The 26,198-nt window shown below is 43.2% G+C and overlaps 1 protein-coding gene across 5 annotated transcripts in view; it reads left to right on the forward strand.

The window, feature by feature from the left end:
- Positions 1–402: 402 nt before the first annotated feature.
- LOC143291259 (adenylyl cyclase-associated protein 1-like) overlaps positions 403–26,198 on the forward strand; it is a 93,474-nt gene continuing 67,678 nt past the window's right edge. For 2 of the 5 annotated variants that reach the window (XM_076601081.1, XM_076601084.1), the window contains exons 1-5: positions 409–479; positions 5,281–5,333; positions 21,729–22,440; positions 22,811–22,914; positions 25,824–25,901. In XM_076601081.1, coding sequence (XP_076457196.1) covers positions 21,753–22,440; positions 22,811–22,914; positions 25,824–25,901 — 870 coding nt within the window. In that variant the 5' untranslated portion in view covers positions 409–479; positions 5,281–5,333; positions 21,729–21,752. Of the gene's footprint in view, positions 480–3,318; positions 3,340–5,280; positions 5,361–21,728; positions 22,441–22,810; positions 22,915–25,823; positions 25,902–26,198 lie in introns of all 5 variants that reach the window. The other 3 variants (XM_076601082.1, XM_076601083.1, XM_076601085.1) reach the window with 3 other exon arrangements.

Consider the following 26,198-nt stretch of genomic DNA (forward strand, 5'->3'; position numbering starts at 1 on the left):
ACCTGTAAGAAATGCAGAACTACTACTACAACTACTACTACTTCTACTTATTATTATCATTATTGTTGTTGTTGTTGCTTATCAGCATCATCTTCATATTATTATTATTATACTTCTTAATCTTATTATTGTTGTTGTTGATCATTGGCACCAGTTTCTCATCATAATTCATCACAGCCTGCAGGCGTGTACTCAGTGTCAGCACTGTGTGTGAGAAAAATAAATCGTCCACCAAGACTGACGCAATGGAAAAAAAACTGACCTTGAGGGCCAACACTATTTTAGTCGTGATCATATCAAACTCAACAACGAGCACCTTAATTGATTGTTGTCAGACATTTCGAAATCGTAAATAAAACCTTTGCCGAACCCCAGACCTGACCTTCCTGTTCCACGAGCATTGTGGGACACATCCGGTCACCCCGCCCTCGCCCTCGACACGGAAGCGAAGAAGCTACCGGAGATCACAAAAGAAACAGGTAAAGAAAAGTAACGTTTTTTGTGTTATGCCGTTACACACGCTCACTTTTTTTTCGCATAACATTTCATTGGTAATTGTCACTAACTTGCCTTCCCGTTTTGGTTATTTAAAGCTTCAAGTGAAAAGTTGCGGGTGCCAAAATGGCTGCTCCCATTGCCGCACTATTGCAGACGATTTGATGACGAAAGATGGATTTAGATGATTCATGCTGCGCTCAGTCGTTTTGCCTAATTTGGTTATATCTCAAGTTGTATAGAACTTTTATTATATGCATCATGCCCGTATTGATTGAGAGCGTGCATCTTTTTCCTCAGACAAACTTAAATTGACCGAACGCTCCTGCAGGGGTCTGCTGCAGTCGGGTTTTCGATAACTCGCAGCTTCGAACAACCGTTTAAAGCAAAGCCAGTAGTTGGTCACATTTGAAACTTTCTTCATCATTGCATCACAGAGAAAGTGTCTAAAAGATTCTTTTCATGTCAGTCGTTTTCTCAGTTCACGTCCACGCACATTGGTCAGAGACCAATAGAGCCCATCCCATTGTGATGGTGCGCTCTTGACACGCCTCCTTTCTCAGTTCAGGTTGTCGATGCCACACTTTCTTTGTCATTCAGATGCATTTTGACACACTATGGTGGTTGCACCCACATAAAAACTAACTTGAATTTGTTTACCTTAGTTTCGATTTCGTTTACTGTTTGAAAGTATTTTCCAATTTGAGTTGCATTTTGATGGACCTGTTGTTGAATTAATAGCAGTGGCAGATGTTGATTACTTTTGAAGACCAGGAAGATTTTTTGCAAAATTGACTATAACTGATTTTATCATGTTCCAATTTTTGTGAGATGAAGAAAATGTATTAATAGAGATTTGAAATAGAAAAGTGTAGGGATGTGTGTGTGTGTGTGCGCATGAGTGTGCGCGCGCGTGTGTGTGTGCAAGAAAAATATGAAGAGAGACAGCATGAAATAGTGTTGGTGTATGTGCATACCTGAGTGTCTGAAGTGTGTGTGTGTGTGTGTGTGCGTTTCACTGTGTGCGTTTGTGTGTGTGTATGTGTGCAAGAAAAATATGGAGAGAGATGGCATGAAATAGTGTTTGTGTGTGTGTGCATGCCTGAGTGTCTGAAGGGAGAGTGTGTGTGTGTGTGTGTGTGTGTGTGTGTGTGTGTGTGACAGGTTTGCTGAAGACAAAAGTATATAATAGATTAAATATTCAGTTGAAAAAAAATGTTATTGATGTTGTTCTTTCCATTGTTTTATCAACTATGAATGACCAGTGTAGCACCTCCTGTTTTTAGAAATGAGGGTGAACCAGAAACAGAAATTGAAGATATCGCACAGATAGTCCAAGAAGGGATATGAAAGCATGAAATCAGTGGTAATGAAAAGCATTTGAGACAAATTCAACAATTATTTACCAAAAGTGGTTTCAATGCATAAGCTAGTTTTCCTTTTAGTCAAAGGTGCAGTAACTGATGTTACAGGAGAAATGAAACAGCCAATGGTTATGTCAGTTTCTCGTTGCTTTCAGTTACACTTACAGGCGTGTAAGTGTAAATGCTTTCCTGCTCTGAGTCAGGACTGATGGATTCCCCAGCCAGTCAGCAAGGTCCTTACATCCAGTGTGTCAGAAGCAAAATGCTGATTGGTGTTTGATGACACATACCTGTGTCATGGTGAAAAACATCAGATCAACTTTAATTGTTAAAAAAAGGAAAAGAAAAAAAAAGATGGATATGACCTGAGAATGTCATACTGAGGCCCACCCTCCTTTCTCAAAATTTTAACTGGTACTGAATGTGAAACATTTATGGTACTTTTTTTGGGGGGTACTAGTGTGAATGAACTTCAGTATGTGCAACCCTGGTCATGCATTGCAATGAAACAGTAATTGTTTATGAACGTTTAGATGGTCTGCAAAAGGTGACTAGACAGTTTAATAATTTAATCTGCTAGTTTGACACAGTATGGTCTTCCATTTGATAAACTTTTTGTCAGCTTATTAAGCCATTATGATATTTTTGAAAGAATGGATCTAGAAGTAAAATTTGGCAGTTTTTCTTTAAGTATTGTTTAATTTGTGTGCATTTTGTTTGTTTGGATGTGTGTAATTTATATTCACATTCTTTGCAGTGTTTTTTTTTTTTTTTATCACTTGAAAAGTTTTCTTGCTCTCAGACACGAGTTCAGTGCCATCGTGATTTTATATAAGATGGCCAACACAGAATATTGTCAGAGCTGAGGATTGGCTGATGGGTGTGGTGTCAACCTTAGTCACGCTTTGTATTTTTGTGTGTTTTTTCTCAACTCATCCTCCTCCATCCCCTTCATTTTTCAGTATGTAACATATGTTTCTCTTGGCACATCAGTTCTTGATCCTTTTGCTGTGTTACGTGTGTATGATATTCTATTGAATGTGATTTAAAAATGTCGATCTTGATGACTTTTAATTGTAAAATTTATCTGTATTATTCCTTTGTGTTCATGGGTATGTTTTGCCTTTTTTGTATTCTGAGTTTTCTTCTTGTCAGTGTTAACCTTTTTTTTTTTCTTTTTTTTTTAACTTGCTTTTTGTGTTGGTTTCTTTGTTCCTTTGACAGTCAGATTGAAAAGACTGAATTTTTAAGACATTTTACTCATTCATTGTCACCTGAATTATTGAACAGTGAAGATGTACAATAATTACAGTGTGACTGAACAGTGTAATGAGACTGGATGTGATTACACCTGATTCTGTTGTTGTGATGTCAACATGATTTTGAGCAGTATTCAAAAACTGAGATCAGTTACGGTCATGGTTTGTGCAACATTTTGATTTTCACCTCTTTGTTGCAGTTTTGCTGTAAGATCGAAGTGGTGAGCAAGCTCACATGTCAGATCCTCTTATGTTCAGTTTTGGGAATTTAGTCCCTGTAGACCCCTCTTTTCACTCCTCGTTGTTGATCAGTTTGATGGGTTGATTAATTGATGGATTGATTAACTGATGGCTGGATTAATGAATGGCTGGATTGATGTGATGCTTTGTGGACAAATTGCATGAACATTTTGCCATTCTGTGTGGAGATGTACTCTTTAAAAAAAAAAGGGGGGGGGGAAAAAGAAGAAAAGAAAAATGTATTTGTGACAAAGCCAAGAGCAGGACTGTGATTGAGTTGTTCACATTGCTGACTCTTGTCTTTGAGTTTGACTCAAACAATGGTGTACATCTGTTTTCAGAAACATGGCAAAAAATAACAACAAAGATTGTGTCTTATATTTGTCTTGCAACATTTTGTTCATAATCTGCTTTGTTGAAACTGTATAATTGTTGTGCTTTTCTTATTTCATCATATTCAGTTGTTTGCTACCGTTCATGGTGGAAGACAACAACAACAAACCTTTGTCTTTGATGCTTTTACACTCTCAGTTACTTATGACTTTCTCACTCTCATGTATTCACTTTATATTTTGTGTTGATAACAGCACTGAAGATTCACATCACATCACATCAGATAAGAAGATTCCCCCCCCCCCCTTTTTTTTTTCTTTCCTGCACTGGTTTTTTCCCCCCCAGCTGATAGCTGACGTTTGAAAATGCTGTATTGTAACAGAAATGATTTTCTCTGCGACAGTTCTCTCACAGTGGTCAGCACACAATGCCGGCAAAGTAGACTTTGCCATCAAAAAGAAAAAAAAGGAAAGAAAAAAGAATCTATTCGATTCTCAAAATTAATCTTTCCAGGAATACGTGGTGTGCTTCTTTCAGTTAGAATTGACAGGTTTGTGTGGATGTAAATCCCCCCTCCCCCCCTGCCCCCCCCCCCCCCCCACTCTCTACGTTCTCCTCATAAGATGAGGTATGGGTTTTTAAAGTAAACGTTCTCACATTCTGGAATAGGAGTAATTTTTCAGCAGGAAAAAAACCTGGGCATTAGAGCTGTGTAGGTGGCCAGTATTGCCACTGTCAGTGACGATAGCATCTTTGTGTGCTGTGACTTGCGTCTGCATTACAGCAAATGTTATTTGGCTGTTACCAGTACATGTATATTATATATCAGACAGTGTTTCAGATGCATTGTGTCAGAATAACTTGAAATAACCTGTCAGTGGTTTGCAGAGCATGTGGTGTTGTGCAGTGTATTATGGATGCATGATGATGATTAATTGTCAGCATTTGTTCTCCAGTGTAGCGCCAGTTTCAGTCTAATCTTTTGAAAATTTTACTGTGCATAGAAGGTTTTGTTTTTCAGTTTGCTTTTGTCATCATTTCAGCTTGTTGTCTTATTTTTGTCATGTTTTTCCATGACTTGAAAATTGTTTTACACTCAAGGAAATGCAGACTGTTAGTGATGTGTTGGTTGGCACATAGGGGATAGGACAAAGCGTACTTTTTTCCAAGCATGTTGACAGGTGCTAGGATGTTGTGATTCAGTTTGTTCAACAGTTAATCCGGGCAAAATATATAGGGGGGGGTGGGGGGGGGGGGGGGGGGTTGTGTCCAATCTGTTTACCATTTCATTCCCGTTTCAAGTATACATACAATATATACACATACATACATACACATACATGCATACATACACATACATACATACATATATACATAAATTTATACATAACATACATAAATTTATACATACCAACATACCTACCCAGCTAGCTACATACCTACATATATATATATATATATATGTGTGTGTGTGTGTGTGTGTGTGTAGTAAGCTGTCTGTGTCAGAACAGGCTGTAAACTTTGCTATGAATCGTCTCACCGGTGAACTCTCCAGGCTGACAATGACATGTATTGTTTTTGCCTTGTAGCTGATCCTTGAGGATTTTCAGTCCCCTGAGTGGTGAGGCCCAGTGACAAAACGGTATCACTCCTTTCTCTCTGCACTCAGGTCACTAGTCACTGTCTCTGTACCCCTTCCTTCCAGCTTGGCTTGACTCTGTGCCTCCATCGGCAGCCGGTGGTGCATGCTGTGGTAGTGACGTCTGGTCTACTGCTGCTGCAGCTTGCACTCTGTTCTGTTGTGGGAGTCTGTAGAGGTGGTTGTAGCTGGCGTAGATGCCTGCAGACTTTTTTTTAGTGTGCAGAGATGCCAACTATTTACGATTTCCCTGTATTTTGTTGCGCTCGATCGCAGTTTGCTCCGACGTTGCGCCAGCGTAAAAATTATTCCGAGGAGTTCATTTTTCGATGACGTAGCATGGTCACACACTTTCCTGTTGTAACATTACCCAGACGCTCTAGACAAGGCCAGGGCAGTCACTGCTAACCTCGATATCGTGCGATGATGCTCAACTAATTGCATGCGTGTTAACGTTGAAACAGCATTGAGTGGGCCAGTCAGCTTAATCGTTTGCCCCAAACAAGAGAGAACATGGCTAAATCAAGTTGCGTCTTGGTCAGACTGTGTCTATGCCCATTTGCTGATGTGGTTTGGAATCTGAGTGTTCGTACGAAAATCAGAATGTTCCCACCAAATTTCCTGATTGTTCCGACAAACATTTGACAGGGGTTGGCATCTCTGAGTGTGCAGGCTGTAGCACTGATGGGGGCTTTCTGGTAGTGCTGTTCTTTCTCTTGATATTAATGTGCGGGTTTAAAAAAAAAAAAAAATTCTATTCTTATTTCTGATTGATTTATTTGTTTAAAGGGTGATTGGTAAGGTATTGTCAATCAGGATTGAATTTTGATGTGCCAGTGGTACTTGTTTTCATCACCAAGTGGAAGCTGACGTAAACTGTCGTCACCGTCATGCTGTCAGTGAGTGTGCAGTTGTGGGTGCATTTATTCTTCAGTGTTACAAATTTTCATTAAAAGTTATATTTTAGACAAGGAGGTAGAAATTGTGTGTGTGTGTGTGTATGTGTGTGTGCATGTGTGTGCGCGCGCGCGCGTGTGTGTGTGTGTGTGTGCGTGTGTGTGTGTGTGCGTGCGTGCGTGTGTGTGTGTGTGTGTGTGTGTGTGAAGCATCAGTCAGTAAAAATGATTATGTTGTGCAGTCCATCGCACTGGTCCATACATTCCATGGCACACATGCCCCCAGTTAGCTCTGAACAGCTATGTTATGGATGAAAGGCAAGAGGTCTTCAAGCTCCCCCTTATAGGAATCCAGTGTTTCAATGATCTCTTGACCCTCTACCAATTTCTCGTTCGTAGAGAACCCGAAATCGTCACTGTCCGGGTACACGTTGGGTAATACAGGGTGTGACGCCAGTTCTTTTCTGTTGGAGCTGTCTGTGGCCACGGCCTCTGGTGCCGTCACGTCTTGTGATTCCATGACCATGTGCTGTCCCGGGAGGCCAGGGACGATCTGGGTACCGTCGCCCACTTTAGACACGTTAGTGTCCAGGTACACATTGGGTAATTCGGGTTTGACGCCAGTTCTTTTCTGTTGGAGCTGTCTGTGGCCACGGCCTCTGGTGCGTCTTGTGATTCCATGACCACATGCTGTCCCGGGAGGCCAGGGACGATCTGGGTACCGTCACCCACTTTAGACACGTTAGTGTCCGGGTACACATTGGGTAATTCAGGGTTTGACGCCAGTTCTTTTCTGTTGGAGCTGTCTGTAGCCACGGCCTCTGGTGCCGTCACGTCTTGTGATTCCATGACCGCGTGCTGTCCCGGGAGGTCAGGGATGAACTCGGTGCCGTCACCCACTTCACGTTTGACTCCTGCTCCGTCCATGTCTTTACACATGTCCACGTAGAGTGCCTGGGTGTCGGCGGGTGGGGACAAGGCCTGCAACACAGAAATGGGGTACATCCATTATGAATACGTGTTGCCGTGGGAAGAGTATTGAGGACGATGTCAATGTGTGCCCTCATGTGTGTGTGTGTGTGTGTGTATGCGTGTGTGTGTGTGTGTGTGTGTGTGTGTGTGTGCGTGCGTGCGTGTGTGTTGTGTGATATATTGTGATGTGTTGTGTTTTGTCAAATAATTATAATACCCGTAGAGAAAACACCATTTATGCTACTCTTAAATGCCGCTGTCCTCGTTTTCACCCCCCCCCCCCCCTGCAAGCCCACCCCCCCCTCCCCCCCTCCACACTTTCCACTGAATTTTAACCTTGTGAATCGGAAAGCATGAACACCAATCAAAAACAGCGTCAATTCAACAATCAACAACAATCCCATCCTAAATCCGACACTCGGTGCAGAAAGTGACAACTGCTTATATGAAACGCACAATAGAGAGAGAGAGAGGAGAATCTTACGACAGAAATAATAATAAAAGGACATTTGGTACGCCTAATCTTATGATACTTTTAAAAGCTCTGGGCGTTTACAATGAAACAGATAGAAATGCAATGGAATGGAATGGCGGGGGAGGGACGGGTGCAGGGGGGGGGGGGGGGGGAGATGTACTGTGTGTGAGAGAGAGATGGTTTGTGTGAGATAGAAAGAGATGCACTAGGTGAGAAAGATAGATGCACTTTGTGTGTGTGTGCGATAGAGTGTTTGTGCGTGTGTCTGATCGTACTTGTCCCATATCCCACCTGACCTGGAAGTGGGGTAAATAGGAGGGGAGGGGGGTCGGGGGGGGGGGGGGGGGGGGGGGGGGGTAGCAGAACACCTGTCCAAGAAGGGGGGTAAATGAGGAGGGGGGTTAGCAGAACACCTGTCCTGGAAGGGGGGTAAATGGGGAGGGGGGGTTAGCAGAACACCTGACCTAGAAGCGGGGTAAATGGGGAGGGGGGGTTAGCAGAACACCTGACCTAGAAGCGGGGTAAATGGGGAGGGGGGGTTAGCAGAACACCTGACCTAGAAGCGGGGTAAATGGGGAGGGGGGGGTTAGCAGAACACCTGTCCTAGAAGGGGGGTAAATGGGGAGGGGGGTAGCAGAACACCTGTCCTGGAAGGGGGGTAAATGGGGAGGGGGGGTTAGCAGAACACCTGTCCTAGAAGGGGGGTAAATGGGGAGGGGGGGGTAGCAGAACACCTGTCCTGGAAGGGGGGTAAATGGGAGGGGGGGTTAGCAGAACACCTGTCCTAGAAGGGGGGTAAATGGGGAGGGGGGTAGCAGAACACCTGTCCTGGAAGGGGGGTAAATGGGAGGGGGGGTTAGCAGAACACCTGACCTAGAAGGGGGGTAAATGGGGAGGGGGGGTTAGCAGAACACCTGACCTAGAAGGGGGGTAAATGGGGAGGGGGGGGTAGCAGAACACCTGTCCTAGAAGGGGGGTAAATGGGGAGGGGGGGGTAGCATAACACCTGTCCTAGAAGGGGGGTAAATGGGGAGGGGGAGATAGCAGAACACCTGTCCTAGAAGGGGGTAAATGGGGAGGGGGAGATAGCAGAACACCTGTCCTAGAAGGGGGGTAAATGAGGAGGGGGGTTAGCAGAACACCTGTCCTAGAAGGGGGGTAAATGGGGAGGGGGGTAGCAGAACACCTGTCCTAGAAGGGGGGTAAATGGGGAGGGGGGCCATTTATTCCACACGTGATGGGTGAATAATGAGAATGACGACGATGCACAATTCGGAACCTGTTCTTACCCGAAACCGTCCAAAATTACCCGATTGGACAGATTTGCAAACATATGATTTATCAGTACCCCTTCCCTTCGGCGCATTCCTTACAAAACAACTAATTCCAATGGCCAAATTCTGCCGGCTTCGACCCCATATTTCTGTTCTGTAACTGAACTGATCCGAATGATTTTAAGAAAGAAAGATGCTTTGCCATGTGAAGGACAGTGAAGGTACCTTTTCCATGATAGTGACCAACTTTTCAGTGCTAAGAATGGGACACCATGGACCATGGACATATATACCTAGAACCTGATACACGTACAAGATCTAGGGACTAACAGAATCTGGAACACAACTGAACTGGGATGAGTGTGTGTACCTCGAGTGAGTGTGTGTGTGTGTGTGCACGTGGGAGTTAAAGATAGATAGATACAGAGAGGGAGAGAGAGAGAGACCCCCCCCCCCCCCTCCTCCAGGGGTCAGCTGTCTGTATAGCCAGTCAGGCTGTGTTCTTCTGGCACCCCATCCTGTGTAGTTACAAGGGAAAGTAGATTGATTGATGAAACACACACACACATACACACACAGGCATGCAAGCAAAAGGCACACACACACACACACACATGCGCGCACATGCGTGCACACACACACACACACACACACACACACACACACACACACACCCTCCTCCAGGGGTCAGCTCTCTGTGTAGCCAGTCAGGCTGTGTTCTTCTGGCACCCCATCCTGTGTAGTTACAAGGGGAAGTAGATTGATTGATGAAACACACACACACACATACTTATACACACACAGGCATGCAAGCAAAAGGCACACACACACTCACACACATGCGTGCACACACACACGCACGCACGCACACACACATGCACACACACACACACACACACACACACACACACACACACATATCCATTTCAGGAGGTAAATAGACACACACAAACAAAAAACATGGAGATGCGAGCTTACTATGACAGTTGATACACACACACACACACACAACACACAACACACACACAAACACACATACACACACACACACATTTAGTTTCAGTAGTTTTGATTGTGGTTGTTCTGTGAATAGTCTCAGATTTTTCTTCACACACACACACACTCACACACACACACACACACGCACACACATACACACACACACACACACACACACACACACACACACACACACACACACACTAGTTTCAGTAGTTTTGATTGTGGTTGTTCTGTGAATAGTCTCAGATTTTTCTTGACAATTTACAGAAGTCTCAAAAGTATCTTGCTGAACTTTTCATTTTTCTGCTTTTTGCACAAAATCCTAGTAGTAGTAGCAGTAGTAGTAGTACTAAATATTGAATCATCTGGTGAAGGGGAAACTTTGCAAGATATGAATGACAACTGACAGGCGCAGTAGCCGAGTGGTTAAAGCGTTGGACTGTCAATCTGAGGGTCCCGGGTTCGAATCACGGTGACGGCGCCTGGTGGGTGAAGGGTGGAGATTTTTACGATCTCCCAGGTCAACATATGTGCAGACCTGCTAGTGCCTGAACCCCCTTCGTGTGTATATGCAAGCAGAAGATCAAATACGCACGTTAAAGATCCTGTAATCCATGTCAGCGTTCGGTGGGTTATGGAAACAAGAACATACCCAGCATGCACACCCCCGAAAACGGAGTATGGCTGCCTACATGGCGGGGTAAAAAACGGTCATACACGTAAAAGCCCACTCGTATGCATACGAGTGAACGTGGGAGTTGCAGCCCAAGAACGCAGAAGAAGAAGAAGAATGACAACTGATGCCGCCTCTCTGTTCTGCTAAATATAGATATGCTGAACTGTTAATTTTCAATTTATGTACATGCAAACATGTGTGCACACATGCACACGCTCGTGTGCGCGCGTACACACACACGCAAACATGTGTGCATACATGCATATATACGCGCGCGCGCGCGCACACACACACACACACACACACACACACACTAGAATATTTCCACTTAACAGTGTGTGATGATTCCTTTCATTTCAAATTGTCTGATTGTCAGAGCCACAGAAGTGGTTAACAATAACCAATATACAAAGAAAAAGTTTTGTTTTTATTTGTTTTTTGTTTATAAATAAATTGTCTCCGGTGGCAAACTGACTGCAAGCTTAATTTACTGACACTGCTTTAATGCTTGTGGAACATAGTTCATCTCAAGTGTACAACTCGGGCAAGACACTCTTCACTAATCAAAATCTAGCTCGGATTGTCAGAAAAGCTATTGCCTCCTCTCCTGTTCAGGTAGTCATAGTCAGACATGACTCACCAGCACACTGAGTGAACAATGGTGAAAAAATTCTGTGTTGATCCTTTCAGTAGTCCAGTGTTCTCTTCCTGCTCCTGGAAAACATGTGTTCTCAACAGTAGTCTGTTTCTCGGGACTTGGTTTTATATTGTTGTTTTTATTTGATGTCAGCTTTTGTTTTGCGTTTTAAAATATTTCTTTATATTTGATGTCAGCTAATGAGTTTTCTTTCCTGGTTCTGCCTCTCCCCTCTAGGTGAATTATCCCTCTTTTAAAAGACATGTATGATGTTGTTTCTCTCGGGTGTAGAATGCAGTGTTTGTGTGAAATCAGAGGTGTTTGTTCTGCTCTGTTGGGTTTTCTGTCACTGTGGGTGGATGTTGAAAGGGTAGTCGATGTATGGCTGATGATATCACAGGACTTGTGTTGGATTAACAGTGGTCAGAGCGTGTGCTCCTAAGGCTTTTTCAGTTTTCGTTGCACTCTTACCTGCACGTTTTTGAGACCGAGTCAAATCGTTGTGTGAATGTTGGGCACTGAATCTAATTGAACTGTCCTTGAGTTAATTATTGTCCAGATGATTAAGTCTACAGCCAATATTCATTGCTTTCTTGAACCACAAATAATTATTAACTATTAGGTGTTGAAAAAAGAAGAAGAAGAAAAAAAAAAGAAGATCCGTTATCTGTGCATTATGGTGCTCTGTGATTAAGTTGACTAGATGTTTTTGTTTCCATTAAAAACTCAATAAACCATTTAAACAAAAAGGACCTTATTTAACGATTAAATAGTCAGTGATTGGAAAATAATAAGCGTGTTTATTGTTGAGAGGTGACAGGGATGTTGATATGAGTGAAGTATGTGGATCAATGTTGTTGTGTTTTTTTTATGAACTGGTGTTTCTCTGGCATGTGACCTGTGTGGGAATGTACTGGTGTTAGTTGATTATGCATGCATAACACATGTATGCATGTGTGTGCTTGAGAGTGTGGGTTTGTGTGAATGTACACATGAGTATGTGTGTGTATGCATCAAGCCTGTGTGCACATAAACAGTGGTGTATGTGTGTGTGTGTGCGTGTTTGTGCGAGTGCATGTTTTTTTTGTTGTTTTTTTTGCAAACAGAATAGAACAATGAAATATGTGGACTATGAGTTATTTTAGATCTGTTATGTCAGTATTGTTAATTCCTCTGTTTTACAAAAAGATATGTCAGTATCATAAAAAATTCCTATGTTTGACAAAAAGATATGTCAGTATTATTATTTCCTCTGACAGAAAGATCTGTTACGTCAGTATTACCAATTCCTCTTGTTAACAAAAATAAATGTCAGTATCATTGATTCCTCTGACAAAAAGATATTAAATCCTGTTGGACAAAAAATATATGTTACGTCAGTATTATATATTTCTTTATTTATCTAAAAGGTATGTTGTCAGTATTATTAATTCCTCTGTTTGACAGAAAGATCTGTTATGTCAGTATTATTAATTCCACTATTTGACTAAATTGTATGTTATGTCAGTATTATTAATTTCTCTGCTCGACTCAAAGATTTGTTATATCATTATTATTTACTCCTCATAATCCTTTGCTTATAAATGAATGCCAGACATAAGAAATGAAACCCATAATGTAACATGATTACATATTGAAAATGGAAACGGTCCTCAACTGACAAAATACGACAAAGATTCCAAAATATTAGAGGTTTCCATGGATCATTCAGGTAATCAATGAACGGGCAGTAGGAATGTAAGGAGCACAAGTTGTTTGAAATGACCAGTCTGCATCAGAGCCAGTATGTTCACCAGCTGGTTTTTCCCAGACACAAGAGTAGTGCAGGGAGGAATTATCTTTAACGCCATGTCCCACATACTGCTGATTGTGGACTTCTGATTGAAGTATTGATTTTTACAATTGAGTGTTCTGATTAAAGATAGAAGGAAAGAAGGTTGGGTGGGAGGTTTTATATGAGTTTGGGGAGACCGGAAAGATGGTGGAATCCAAGATGAACATTTGAAATGTATAGAAGTACAAAGAAAGATGATTACTAAAGGGACTTGGTAAAAGGTGAGTTGTTAATTCAACAAGAAAAAAACAGCCAGGTAGCATGAACAGTCAAGCATCAACATTCCCAGTGACTGTAGAGTACACAGCTTCATACAACCAAGGGAGCATAAAGTTAACTAACACAGTTTGGGAAGACTGTAGGATAGCATCCGTGTTTCCCAGGATGTGACTGTGGATCAAATGACACATCTTCACTCAGTAAGGCTTCATTAACCAGCACAGTGTTGGACTGTTTTGTATGATAGTCAGTTGTGTTCCACTTCCTAGTATGAGCATCAGAACAGCAGAGGAGGTAACTGCTGTCCTGACTATCTGGGTTAAAATTTTATTATGGTGGAGAGTGTCTTGCCCAAGTTACATCCCCACTCTCTCGGCCAAGAGGGTTTTAGGACAGTCGGCATTGGGGATGGTTCCCAAAGGCCAACTAGCCCCCAAGGCAGCATCACTAAGACTCAGTGCAATTTTGCCTCCTGGTTTGAGAGTCATAGTCCTTCACAAAAGACTGAGCTGTAAATGATTTCCCATTGCAACAGAGAAACCATTGATAATAAAGCTGTCACTTTGCTGTTGGCCCAACTGTAAACTGATGTCAGTCTGTGATATATATGGACTGTAGGACGGTGTGTGGGCCTTTTTCTCACTCTGTTCTCAGCCAGAGTCGTGTGGACCGCAGGGACAAGGAAGACAGCTTGTCACACCAAGTGGTGAGAAGTTGTGGGGCATTGCGTCCTCTGTTTTCTGTTCTGAACACTCATCCTGTTGGCTGTCCTGCTGTCCTGTCGGCTGTCCTGTTGGCTGTCCTGCTGTCCTGTCGGCTGTCGGCTGACACTGTTGCTCTGTAGGCATCAGGAAGGGATTTCATGACTCAGCACCATTCTCAACTTACCGGTCTTACCCCAACAGAGCCGATGTGTGCCTCACAGTGTTGACTGTTATTGTTATGTGACCAGGAAATGATTTAAGGTCTTCACCGTTCTCCACTGACCGGTCAATCAGCAGATATGTGCCTTGTAGTCTGACTGTATGATATTCATCATGTGACTGGGAAATGATTTCATTACTTAATGATGTAAGAAACTAAGAAAGATTTGACAGATGCACTTTGCTGGTGTATTTTTTTAACATCAGGAAATTATTTCATGACTTCAATAAAATAAGAAAGATGTGACTGATGAACAAAGTTTGCATATTATCCTCCTGTTATGATTATGGGAATAACTTCATTACTAAAAAAAAAAAAAAGAGAGAGAGAACAGCTAAAAAAACCCCCCAAAAAACAACAAAACAAAACAAAAAAAACCCCACTTAACAATGCTGCCATCATGAACACCCCCGCCCACATGCAAAACTGATGCAGGTCATGGTTGGAAGAGGATGATCCTGGTGTGTATCCCTCCAAGGGGCAGGGTATTTATTGTTTTAGTTTCACAGACTTTGGTCTGTGTGCCAGTCACAGAACCTGGTCTTGATGCACCAGGTGAGTGTAGCAGAAGCTGTAGTGGTTACATTTCATCCTGAGATAAGAGAATTACTGCTAAAACCAGCTTCAGTAGGTAAATACTCTCACACAAACAGAAAGCATGTAGTTAGTTGCATGCTTGCCCATGCATGCACAAAGGTGCACACGCAGACACATTCTCTCTCTCTCTCTCTCTCTCTCTCTCTCTCTCTCTCTCACACGCACACACACGCACACGCACACGCACACACACATTCCCAGTATATCAGCACACATACACAACACAATACATGATTACACATTTCTTACATAATGCATAATAAAGCACACTTTATTAAGACATAACCTCCATGACATCAGAAACAGTATACTATGAAGAATGCATCCGTGCATAATGAAACTTGCCATATCATGACATGAATGACAACAGAAAACAGATTATTCTGTTAAGTACACATCATTACATGATGAAAATTCATTACATGAATGACATCAAAAACAAGGAATACATGTATGTTAAAAAGAAAACTTCAGTATATAATGAAATATGTCAAGATGCTAAATACGCTACACCGCATATGCTGTAGAAAAAAAAAAAAAGCAACAACAATATTAAAAAAAAAATCTAACTTCATGAGAGTCTGCCTTAGACTTTTTTTTTTTTTTTTTTTCAAGGCCTGACTAAGCGCGTTGGGCTATGCCGCTGGTCAGGCATCTGCTTGGCAGATGTGGTGTAGCATATATGGATTTGTCTGAACACAGTGACACCTCCTTGAGCTACTGAAACTGAAACTACCTTAGGTTTGTGTTAAAAAAAAAAAAAAAAAAAAAAAAAATCATGAAGCCAACATCAGCCATAAAGTAAAGCGTTAAAGAGACCAGACCAGATCTGTGTGACTACAGGAGGGTTGCTGACATGACATCCATCATCACTCAAAGTAATCACTCACTGGAGCTATCAGTGATCATCATGGGGTCAAATCATTTTAGCATACACCTAGCTCTCGGCTGCATCTGTTTTCCCTGTAAGCGATCAGTCACCTGTGGCATTTCCAAGCTGATCAGGAAGTGGAAAGACACATAATAATAATAATAATGAAAATAAGTATTTATTTAGCGCTAAATCTTGTACAGAGGCAAAATAAAAGCGCTTTCACAGCAGTCAGTCACACACATGCGTAACTATAGACTGAAAAACTGAAGACAAGAGGCAGGGAAGGGAGGCTATCTTGGGAAGAGGTGGGTTTTAAGGCCAGACTTGAACGAACGGAGACGGGAGCTCATTTGAAATGCAAGGTCCAGAGACAGAGAAAGAGCAGTGGCCGACAGTGGAGTGTTTGAATCTGGGTATGCGTAAACAGAGTGGTTCCGAAGTCGGTCGTAGAGAGCTTGATGTCATGTCATTATCCATCCATTGGCTGTCATTTAGCGTCATTTGGCATGTAGCACAGGCAGGTGAAGGACTCACCTGTTGCCCAAGGTTGTGTGGGTCACCTGTTGCTTGCCTGTCCTGACCAAGGTGATGTGGACTAATCTGGCAGGTGTTCAGTGTTTCGGACTCACTCTTCAGTCGCTGACACAGCAGGGCTACCACAGCTTGGGGAAATGCATAGGTCTCTTTTTCAGGTTGGGGAAATGCATAGGTCTCTTTTTCAGGCTGGGGAAATGCACAGATGTCTTTTTCAGGCTGGGGAAAGTTTGGGGAAATGCATAGGTCACTTTTTCAGGTTGGGGAAAGTTTTGGGGAAATGCATAGGTCTCTTTTTCAGGTTGGGGAAAGTTTGGGGAAATGCATAGGTCTCTTTTTCAGGTTGGGGAAAGTTTGGGGAAATGTATGGGTCTCTTTTTCAGGTTGGGGAAAGTTTTGGGGAAATGCAGAGGTCTCTTTTTCAGGTTGGGGAAAGTTTGGGGAAATGTATGGGTCTCTTTTTCAGGTGGGGGAAAGTTTGGGGAAATGTATGGGTCTTTTTGTCAGGTGGGGGAAACGCATAGGTCTCTTTTTCAGGTTGGGGAAAGTTTGTGGAAATGTATGGGTCTTTTTGTCAGGTGGGGGAAATGCATAGGTCTCTTTTTCAGGTTGGGGAAAGTTTGGGGAAATGTATGGGTCTTTTTGTCAGGTGGGGGAAAGTTTGGGGAAATGTATGTTTTTTGTTTTTTATAAAAAAAAATTTTTAGTATCAGTATCAGTAGTTCAAGGAGGCATCACTGCATTCGGACAAATCCATATACGCTACACCACATCTGCCAAGAAGAAAATCTTTGAAAATCGGTTTTAAAAAAAAATTGCGTTAAGAAAAAATATATTATGACAACAATAATGCGACAAATAATAAAAAAAGAGAATAAAACTAAACAGAAAACAAAAATATTAACAAAAAAAACAACTTCTACTAAATCTCTGTGATGATCATGAATGTGACGATGACAGAAAGAAAAAGATTTAAAGGATAATTTATATGGTTGATTCTTTGCTTGTCGTTGTGTGCTCACTTTATGAATTAAATAAATAATGATGGTGTAAAAACATCAGACGGCTCATTGTCAGACATTATATTTACTTGAAAATAAGATCAAAAAGAAATGCAAATACTTGCTACATGTAGCTAAATATTGAATTAAGGGTGTGTAACAGAAGCAGACACAAATCATCTGAGTTCATGTTGTAAATTGAATTAAGAAACAGAGCAGAACCATAAATGTTAGTTCAGTTGTGTATTTCCCGTGAGAAGTAAAACTTTATTCATTGCCAGATGAAAGTAGCAGCCCATTAAACCCCACCCTTAAACCCTCGTATATATTACACACTGACAACCTCCCCCCCCCCTCTCTCTCTCTCTCTCTGTCTCTTTCTCTCTCTCAAATGCACACACTCATTCTCTTTCTTTTGTGCACATGCTGTCTCTTTCACACACAAACATGAACACACACACACACACACACACACACATGCAGACACAGACATACAAACATGAACACACACACACACACACACACACACACACACACACACACACACACACACACACAGCTGCAGTGGAGAAAAAATAGGGGGTGGGGGGGGGGGGGGTGCTTTCCCATCAGCAAGTCCTTGGGGTTTGCACTCATTGAAACTGGTTTTGGAGTGGGTGAGACGTAAAACACGTGCTCTTCCCAATTAGCCCTGTTCACTGCATGTAGCTTCTCCCCACTGTTGCCTCACATCTTAAATGCTACAAATAAAGGCAGACACAAACAGGGGGCTGTGGAGGTGGCTGTATAATTGTGTAAATGTGTGTGTGTGTGTGTCTGTGTTTGTTTGATCGTTTGTTTTGTAGTTTAACATCCTTTCAGGTTCAGGTGATACTAGATGAGAGAAGAAAAAGATGGGGGATGTGAATTTGTGTCAGGTCTTTGCCAGCTACTGTTGCAAGGTGCTGTGCCAGTGAATGCTTGGGTTCTCTTTGTCTGACCAAGAGAAGTACAGAGAGAGAGAGAGAGAAAGAGAGGGAGAGATTCAGGATTCAAGATTCAAGATTCAAAAACATTATTATTCAAGGATAAAGATTTTAGGCATCGCCCAGTCTTCCAATCTGTCCGTACGCCAACAATAACAATAACAGAGAGAAAGAGAGAGAGAGTGTGTGTGAACATGACGTTACATGGGCTTCCCCTATTGACTGTCTGTAGCTTTGGTGTGAATACAAAGTTGCAGTTTTTGCCTGTGGCTGTTTTGATGGGTCACTTTCGCAGTATCTGTCTGCTTTGCTTTCCATGTATCACTCCTCTTGTATTTGTATTTTGTATTTCTTTTTATCACAACAGATTACTCTGTATGAAATTCGGGCTGCTCTCCCCAGGGAGAGCGCGTTGCTACACTACAGCGCTACCCATTTTTTTTGTATTTTTTCCTGTGTGCACTTTTATTTGTTTTTCCTATCGAAGTGGATTTTTCGACAGAATTTTGCCAGGAACAACCCTTTTGTTGCTGTGGGTTATTTTATGTGCGCTAAGTGCATGCTGCACACGGGACCTTGGTTTATCGTCTCATCCGAATGACTAGCGTCCAGACCACCACTCAAGGCCTAGTGGAGGGGGAGAAAATATCGGCGGCTGAGCCGTGATTCGAACCACCGCGCTCAGATTCTCTTGCTTCCTAGGTGGACGTGTTACCTCTAGGCCATCACTCCATACATCCAGTGAAAGGCTCTTCAGTCTTCCAAAATGTAAAGCGAACACAGTTGGGGAACACAGTTTTTTTGTTTCACTGCCTCCCTTTCCCCCCTCTCCGCTTCCCACCCCCACAAAATATTGGATCTAGCTGTCGCCTTGTCCGTCTAACACTCCAAGTGAATTTTAAATCAGTCTTGGGATATATTCATTTTGTTAAGAATTGCCTTAGCTGCACTTGTGTGTGTGTGTGTGTGTGTGTGAAGATGGCTGTTTAATGAGTGTGTATGGTGTTATTTTGTGGTGTTCAAGTGTGTGGTGTATGAATTGTGTGAGCGGAGAGTGTGCAGAGCATTGAGTCACATTAGGCAAGAATTAGCACTGTACAAAATTATAATTATTATTTAATTGTTATTATTATGGATATGACTGTGTCTGTCTGTTTAACATGGAATCTTTATTATTTTTTTAATGGATTTTTTAAAAAAATGACTGTCTGAATATGTCTACATTAGAAAATGATTAATTTGAAAATGTACATTGCTGTTATCTGTGTATGCTATTGTGTCATTCGTAGATTGGTGAATGGTTTTAATTTATCAGCAGTGTCTTTGTTCATTTATTTATTTCTTTGTTGTTTTAGTCTGTTCTAGAAAAAAAAAGTTATTGTTATTATTTTTCATTATACTTTGGTCACTTGTTACCTATTTTAGTTATTTATTTTAGGATATTTATTTCTGAAATTACTTTCTCATTCATGTATCTATTTTGTGTGTTAAGCTGCATAGTGGTATGAATCAAACCAGTTTATCAGAAAGAAAAACAAAAGAGGCAAGGCCTTCAAGACTCACTTGTGATACACTTTAAAAAAAATCCAAGCTTTTTATGTATTGAGTATAATTTCAAAATGTAATGTTTAAGATGAGAAAGATCAGTTTAAAGCAAATTAACTCCCCTAGCATTACAGAGTAATTTCCCTTTTTTACTATCTGCACCAAAACGTTTGCAAAATAAATAAGAATTCCATGCTTAGCAAAAGAAGTTCCTGTTTGAACAAAAAATGATAATAATGACTGCTCTAGCTGTTGGGTCAGAATATCAGATCAAAGTGCCAAGTTTAGAGAATACAAAAAATATAAATATAACAGTAAATGCAGTTTGCATATAATTCGGCTTCATTTTTTTTTTGTGCCCATCCCAGAGGCGCAATATTGTTTTAAACAAGATGACTGGAAAGAACTGAATTTTTCCTATTTTTATGCCAAATTTGGTGTCAACTGACAAAGTAGTTGCAGAGAAAATGTCAAAGTTTACCACGGACACACACACACACACACACACACACACACAGACAACCGAACACCGGGTTAAAACATAGACTCACTTGTTTACACAAGTGAGTCAAAAAATGTATAACTGAAACTCCTCACATGGATTTATTCGTATAGAACCATGCAGCATGAGAAGAAACAGAATTCAGATCACTCTGGGAATGCTTTGATGCCAGCTGTGTAAAGCGAAAACTCAGCCTTGGGGGCTAGCTGGCCTTTGGGAACCATCCCAACGTCAACCGTCCTAAAACCCTCTTGGCCGAGAGAGTGGGGATGTGACTTGGGCAGGACACTCTCCTCTATAATAAAATTCTAGCTCAGAAAGTTAGGGCAGCAGTTGCTTCCTCTGTTGTTCAGATGGTCACAGTCAAACACGACTGACTATCTGATGTATATATAAAATGAAAAACTAAGTGCAGTTTGAGGTGCATGTGTAAATACAGCACTTTCAGTTGTCAAACATGCTATATTGATCTCATTTGTGTTTCCAGCGGTGGACACATTTACAATTCTGGGATGTGCTGTTAAGTTTGTTTTACGCTTACACAGTCTGAAAAATAAAGGTGGGATATGAAAATCTGTTGAAAACAGACAACAAAAGGCTGCTACGCTGTGTTAAGTTATTTGCTCAGAAAATGAAATCCAGTTAGATGTTCTGTAACTGAAAACATGGCGATTCTGAGGCTATGTTAACCTTCAGCTTTATAAAAGTTCATCCTAGTGCGGGGGGGAGGGGGGAGGTTCGGGGGACAAAGTGATGGGGTGGCGTGGTGAATTATACAGCAGAGCATGGCCTGGTGGTTCAGGGGGTGTAGGATGCATGAGGTGACCAGAGCAGTGGAAGGTATGGGTTCAGAACTGGAGCGTAAGAAAAGAAAGCATGAGAAAAGTAACATTTTTTCGTGGCAGGGTCCGTTCATGCACTGCAAACTCCCATCTTCATTTGATCTTTATATGTATGGCTCTTTTTTTTTTTACCCCAACATTTAGGCACCCTTACTCTGTTTTCAGGGGAGTGCATGTGGGAAATGTTTGTATTTCCAAAACCCATAGAACACCGACATGGGTTAGGGATCTTCAACTTGCTTGTCTGATGTGCTGCATGTGGATATGTACGAAGAGGATTAGCGGGTCTGCACGCCTGTTGCCCAGGCAGAGTGGAAAATTCTCCATCCTTAACCTGCCATTCGAAGCCTGGATTGGAACCCAGGTCCCTAGGATTGAAATCACAGTGTGCTACCCACTTGGTTTGTCAAACCTGTCCAGAAGTGTGTATGAATTTGTACAGAAGACCTAGGACCCTAGGATTGAAACTACAGTGTGCTAACCACGTGGTTTATTACACCTGTCTAGAAGTATGGACAGAATGGGACAGTAGAGGTGCATGGCAGGTGCAGTGTGTGTGTGGGTGGGGAAGGGGGGGGGGAAGGTATGTGCTTGATGTGAGCCATGCTCTGCTCCCTCCGTCTGTCTAGTGATGGGCAGCAGCGTGTGAAACTATGTTGTGCTGCTGCCGTGAGAAGCTGGACATTGCCGACGACGACAACGCGCTCCCTGCCCACGCCAAACGCCCCTCGGACAGCGACAAGGAGAAGGCTTTTTCGGAGGCTGTCACCGCCCACCCCTCCCCGGCCATCACCCCCGTCACCAAGCAACCCGACCACGCCAACACCGCTGTCCCTGCTGCCGGCCAGCCCGCGGCGCCCTCTGCTGACCAGCCGCCACCAGGCCCCCCTATCCAGTCGGTCACCTCCGCTCCGGTCGAGCAAGCGCCGGTGGTCGAAGAGACTGTTAGACAAAGCGCGACAGGTAGCGTTAGCGTTGACACCAAACCCACCACCACCCCCAGCTCTCACGTTAGCATAGTGAACGTTGTCACGGCCACTGCAGGAAGCGGCGCTGTGTCTCAGGGCGTGCTGCCGGCCAAGGATCAGGCCATTCTGAGTCAGATTGAGTCACTGAGCCAGGCGGTAGACCGGGCCGCTGAGCGGGGAGAGCTCAAGGGTAGGGCAGCCTGCGGCACGTTGGCCTCTCAGCTGTCTGTGTTGACCTCACAGGTGCGCACGCAGGCCGGGAGCATGTCAGAGTCAGCGCTGCAGAACGCGGTGGCCCGCCTGGAGACGGTGGCCTCACGCCTGGAGAGTCTGGCCCTCAAGTCTGGAGGGGACGCCGCTGCTGGGACTGGGGGTGAGTGGGGGTGGGTGTGTGGGGGTGGTTGGATGGGTGGGTGTGGGTGTGCGTGTGTGTGTGGATGTGTGTGTGCCTGCATGGATGAGTTAGCATGCATATCCATGTTTTTTGTTTTGTGTGTGTGTTTACCTCCTGAAAATGGTGAAATGGATTTGTATTTAATATCCGAACATGTACAAATGAGCTTTAATGTGTGAATATGTACAGATAAACTAATAAATATCCAGACATGCACAGTTGAAATAATAAATATCTGTTGCCATTTGGAGAGAGATGTTTACGGGGAAGCTAGGAAATATTTCTCCTCTTCAGCCAAATGCACAGGTATGCAGGCGGAGTAGCTGTCAGGACTTGTGGGTCGTTGCAGGTGATTCTGCGGCCTTTGTGACGGCCTTTGACGACTTCATGTCTGGCCCCTTGGCCAAGTTCCTGACCTTGAGCACCACCATTGGGGGGGATGTGAAGACACAGGTAGGCTCCCTCTCTCCCTCCCTCCCTCTCTCTCTCCCTCCCTCCCTCCCTGCTGCAGCTGACTGCTATGTGAACACCTTCACGTCTAGAGGACTGGGAGTTGCTCACTGTGTTCTTCTTCTTCTTCTTCTTCTGCGTTCTTGGGCTGCAACTCCCACGTTCACTCGTATGCACACGAGTGGGATTTTACGTGTATGACCGTTTTTACCCCGCCATGTAGGCAGCCATACTCCGCTTTCGGGGGTATGCATGCTGGGTATGTTCTTGTTTCCATAACCCACCGAACGCTGACATGGATTACAGGATCTTTAACGTGCGTATTTGATCTTCTGCTTGCGTATACACACCAAGGGTGTTCAGGCACTAGCAGGTCTGCACATATGTTGACCTGGGAGATCGTAAAAATCTCCACCCTTTACCCACCAGGCGCCGTCACCGTGATTCGAACCCGGGACCCTCAGATTGACAGTCCAACGCTTTAGCCACTCGGCTGTTGCGCCCGTCACTCACTTGTGTTCATTTTTCTTGTGTTTTTGTTGTTGTTTGTTTGTGTCTGTTTGTGTCTGTTCTTTCTTTTAATTTGACGTCTTTTCACTTTGAGGGTGTTGCTGTGTGTGTGTTGTGTTTGTGTGTATGATGGCCACTTATGAAAGATGTGTAGAAAGAAAGATGGAAGATGTTGATGTCTGCTTGCAAATGTGCGCAAACGGTGGGTTTTTGCATTTGACATGTTTATAAACCCTGTGTGAATAGTGTGTGTGAATGCGCTTTAAAAAAAAAGAAAGTGTATAAACAGTGTGTGTGACAATTGACGTATGTTTATAAACTCTGTTTAAATAATGTGTAATGTACTTTTATAAACCTGTGTGTCAATTGTGTGGTTTATGTACATAAACCCAGTGTGAACATTGTGAATGACATACATTATGGACACTCATAAACCCTGTGTTACTAGTATGTGTGATGTTCGCATTTATAACTGTATGAAGAGTGTGTAATGTATGTACATAAAGCATGTATGAACAATCTCTCTTTGTGGTAGATGTTGTCAGTGGTGTGAAGTGGATGTTATCAGTGATGTGTTGTGGATGTAATGATGTGCAATGGATGCTTTGAGTGGTGTGAGGTGGATGTTATCAGTGGTGCGAGGTGGATGTTATCAGTGATGTGTTGTGGATGTTATCAGTGGTGTGTGGTGGATGTTATTAGTGGTGTGAGGTGGATGTAATGATGTGCAATGGATGCTTTGAGTGGTGTGAGGTGGATGTTATCAGTGGTGTGAGGTGGATGTAATGATGTGCAGTGGATGCTTTGAGTGGTGTGAGGTGGATGTTATCAGTGGTGTGTGGTGGATGTTATCAGTGGTGTGAGGTGGATGTTATCGTGGATGTTATCAGTGGTGTGAGGTGGATGTTATCAGTGGTGTGAGGTGGATGTTGTCAGTGGTCAGTGCTGTGAGGTGGATGTTGATGTTATCAGTGGTGTGAGGTGGATGTTATCAGTGGTGTGAGGTGGATGTTGTCAGTGGTCAGTGCTGTGAGGTGGATGTTATCAGTGGTGTGAGGTGGATGTTATCAGTGGTGTGAGGTGGATGTTATCAGTGGTATGAGGTGGATGTTATCAGTAGTGTGAGGTGGATGTAATGATGTGCAGTGGATGCTTTGAGTGGTGTGAGGTGGATGTTATCAGTGGTGTGTGGTGGATGTTATCAGTGGTGTGAGGTGGATGTTATCAGTGGTGTGAGGTGGATGTTATCAGTGGTGTGAGGTGGATGTTATCAGTGGTGTGAGGTGGATGTTATCAGTGGTCAGTGGTGTGTGGTGGATGTTATCAGTGGTGTGAGGTGGATGTTATCAGTGGTGCGAGGTGGATGTTATCAGTGGTGTGAGGTGGATGTAGTGATGTGCAGTGGATGCTTTGAGTGGTGTGATGTGGATGTTATCAGTGGTGTGAGGTGGATGTTATCAGTGGTGTGAGGTGGATGTTATCAGTGGTGTGTGGTGGATGTTATCAGTGGTGTGAGGTGGATGTAATGATGTGCAGTGGATGCTTTGAGTGGTGTGATGTGGATGTTATCAGTGGTGTGAGGTGGATGTTATCAGTGGTGTGTGGTGGATGTTATCAGTGGTGTGAGGTGGATGTAGTGATGTGCAGTGGATGCTTTGAGTGGTGTGAGGTGGATGTTATCAGTGGTGTGAGGTGGATGTGGTGTGTGGTGGATATTGTCAGTGGTGTGAGGTGGATGTTATCAGTGGTGTGTTCCGGATGTAATGATGTGCATGGAATCTTTCAGTTGTAATTGTATGTGGTGGGTGTATTCCGTGGTGTATGGTGAATGTTTTATTGCTGCATGGTGGATGAAATGCCAAATAGTGTGTGATTGATGTTTTCATTGGTATGTGGTGGATGTTTTCAGTAATGTGTGATGGATGTTATGGTGTGTGAAGAATGTTTTCAGTAGCGTGTGGCTAATTAATGTAAATGTGCGCTGGATGTTTTCAGTGGTATGTGGTGGATGTATTCTGTGGTGTGGTGAATGTAATGGTATGTGGTGGATATTCTTAGTTGTGTGAGGTGGATGTCGGTGTGTGGGGGGTGTCATGGTGTGAAGTGGATGTCATGGTGGATGTCATGGTGTGAGGTGGATGTCATGGTGTGGTGGATGTCATGGTGTCACAGTTTGACGTGGATGTCATGTGTGTGGTGGATGTCATGGTGTGAGGTGGATGTCATGGTGTGTGGTGGATGTCATGGTGTGTGGGGGATGTCATGGTGGATGTCATGGTGTGTGGTGGATGTCATGGTGTGTGGTGGATGTCATGGTGGATGTCATGGTGTGAGGTGGATGTCATGGTGTGTGGTGGATGTCATGGTGTCACAGTTTGAGGTGGATGCCGTGGGTGTTGCAGGCGGACCTGGTGAAGGAAGCCTTTCAGGCCCAGCGTCAGTTCCTGGTGGTGGCCTCCAAGAGCAAAGCTCCTGCTGCTGTGAGTCACCTCTCTCTATCACACACACAACACGTCAAACACCTGCTGTGAGTCACCTCACTCTATCACACACACGTCAAACACCTGCTGTGAGTCACCTCTCTCTGTCACACACACACACAACACGTCAATCACCTGCTGTGAGTCACCTCACTCTATCACACACACAACACGTCAAACACCTGCTGTGAGTCACCTCTCTCTATCACACACACAACATGTCAGACACCTGCTGTGAGTCACCTCTCTCTATCACACACACGTCAGACACCTGCTGTGAGTCACCTCTCTCTATCA

This window comes from Babylonia areolata, chromosome 16 (assembly GCF_041734735.1).
Source record: "Babylonia areolata isolate BAREFJ2019XMU chromosome 16, ASM4173473v1, whole genome shotgun sequence".
Taxonomy (NCBI): Eukaryota; Metazoa; Mollusca; class Gastropoda; order Neogastropoda; family Buccinidae; genus Babylonia; species Babylonia areolata.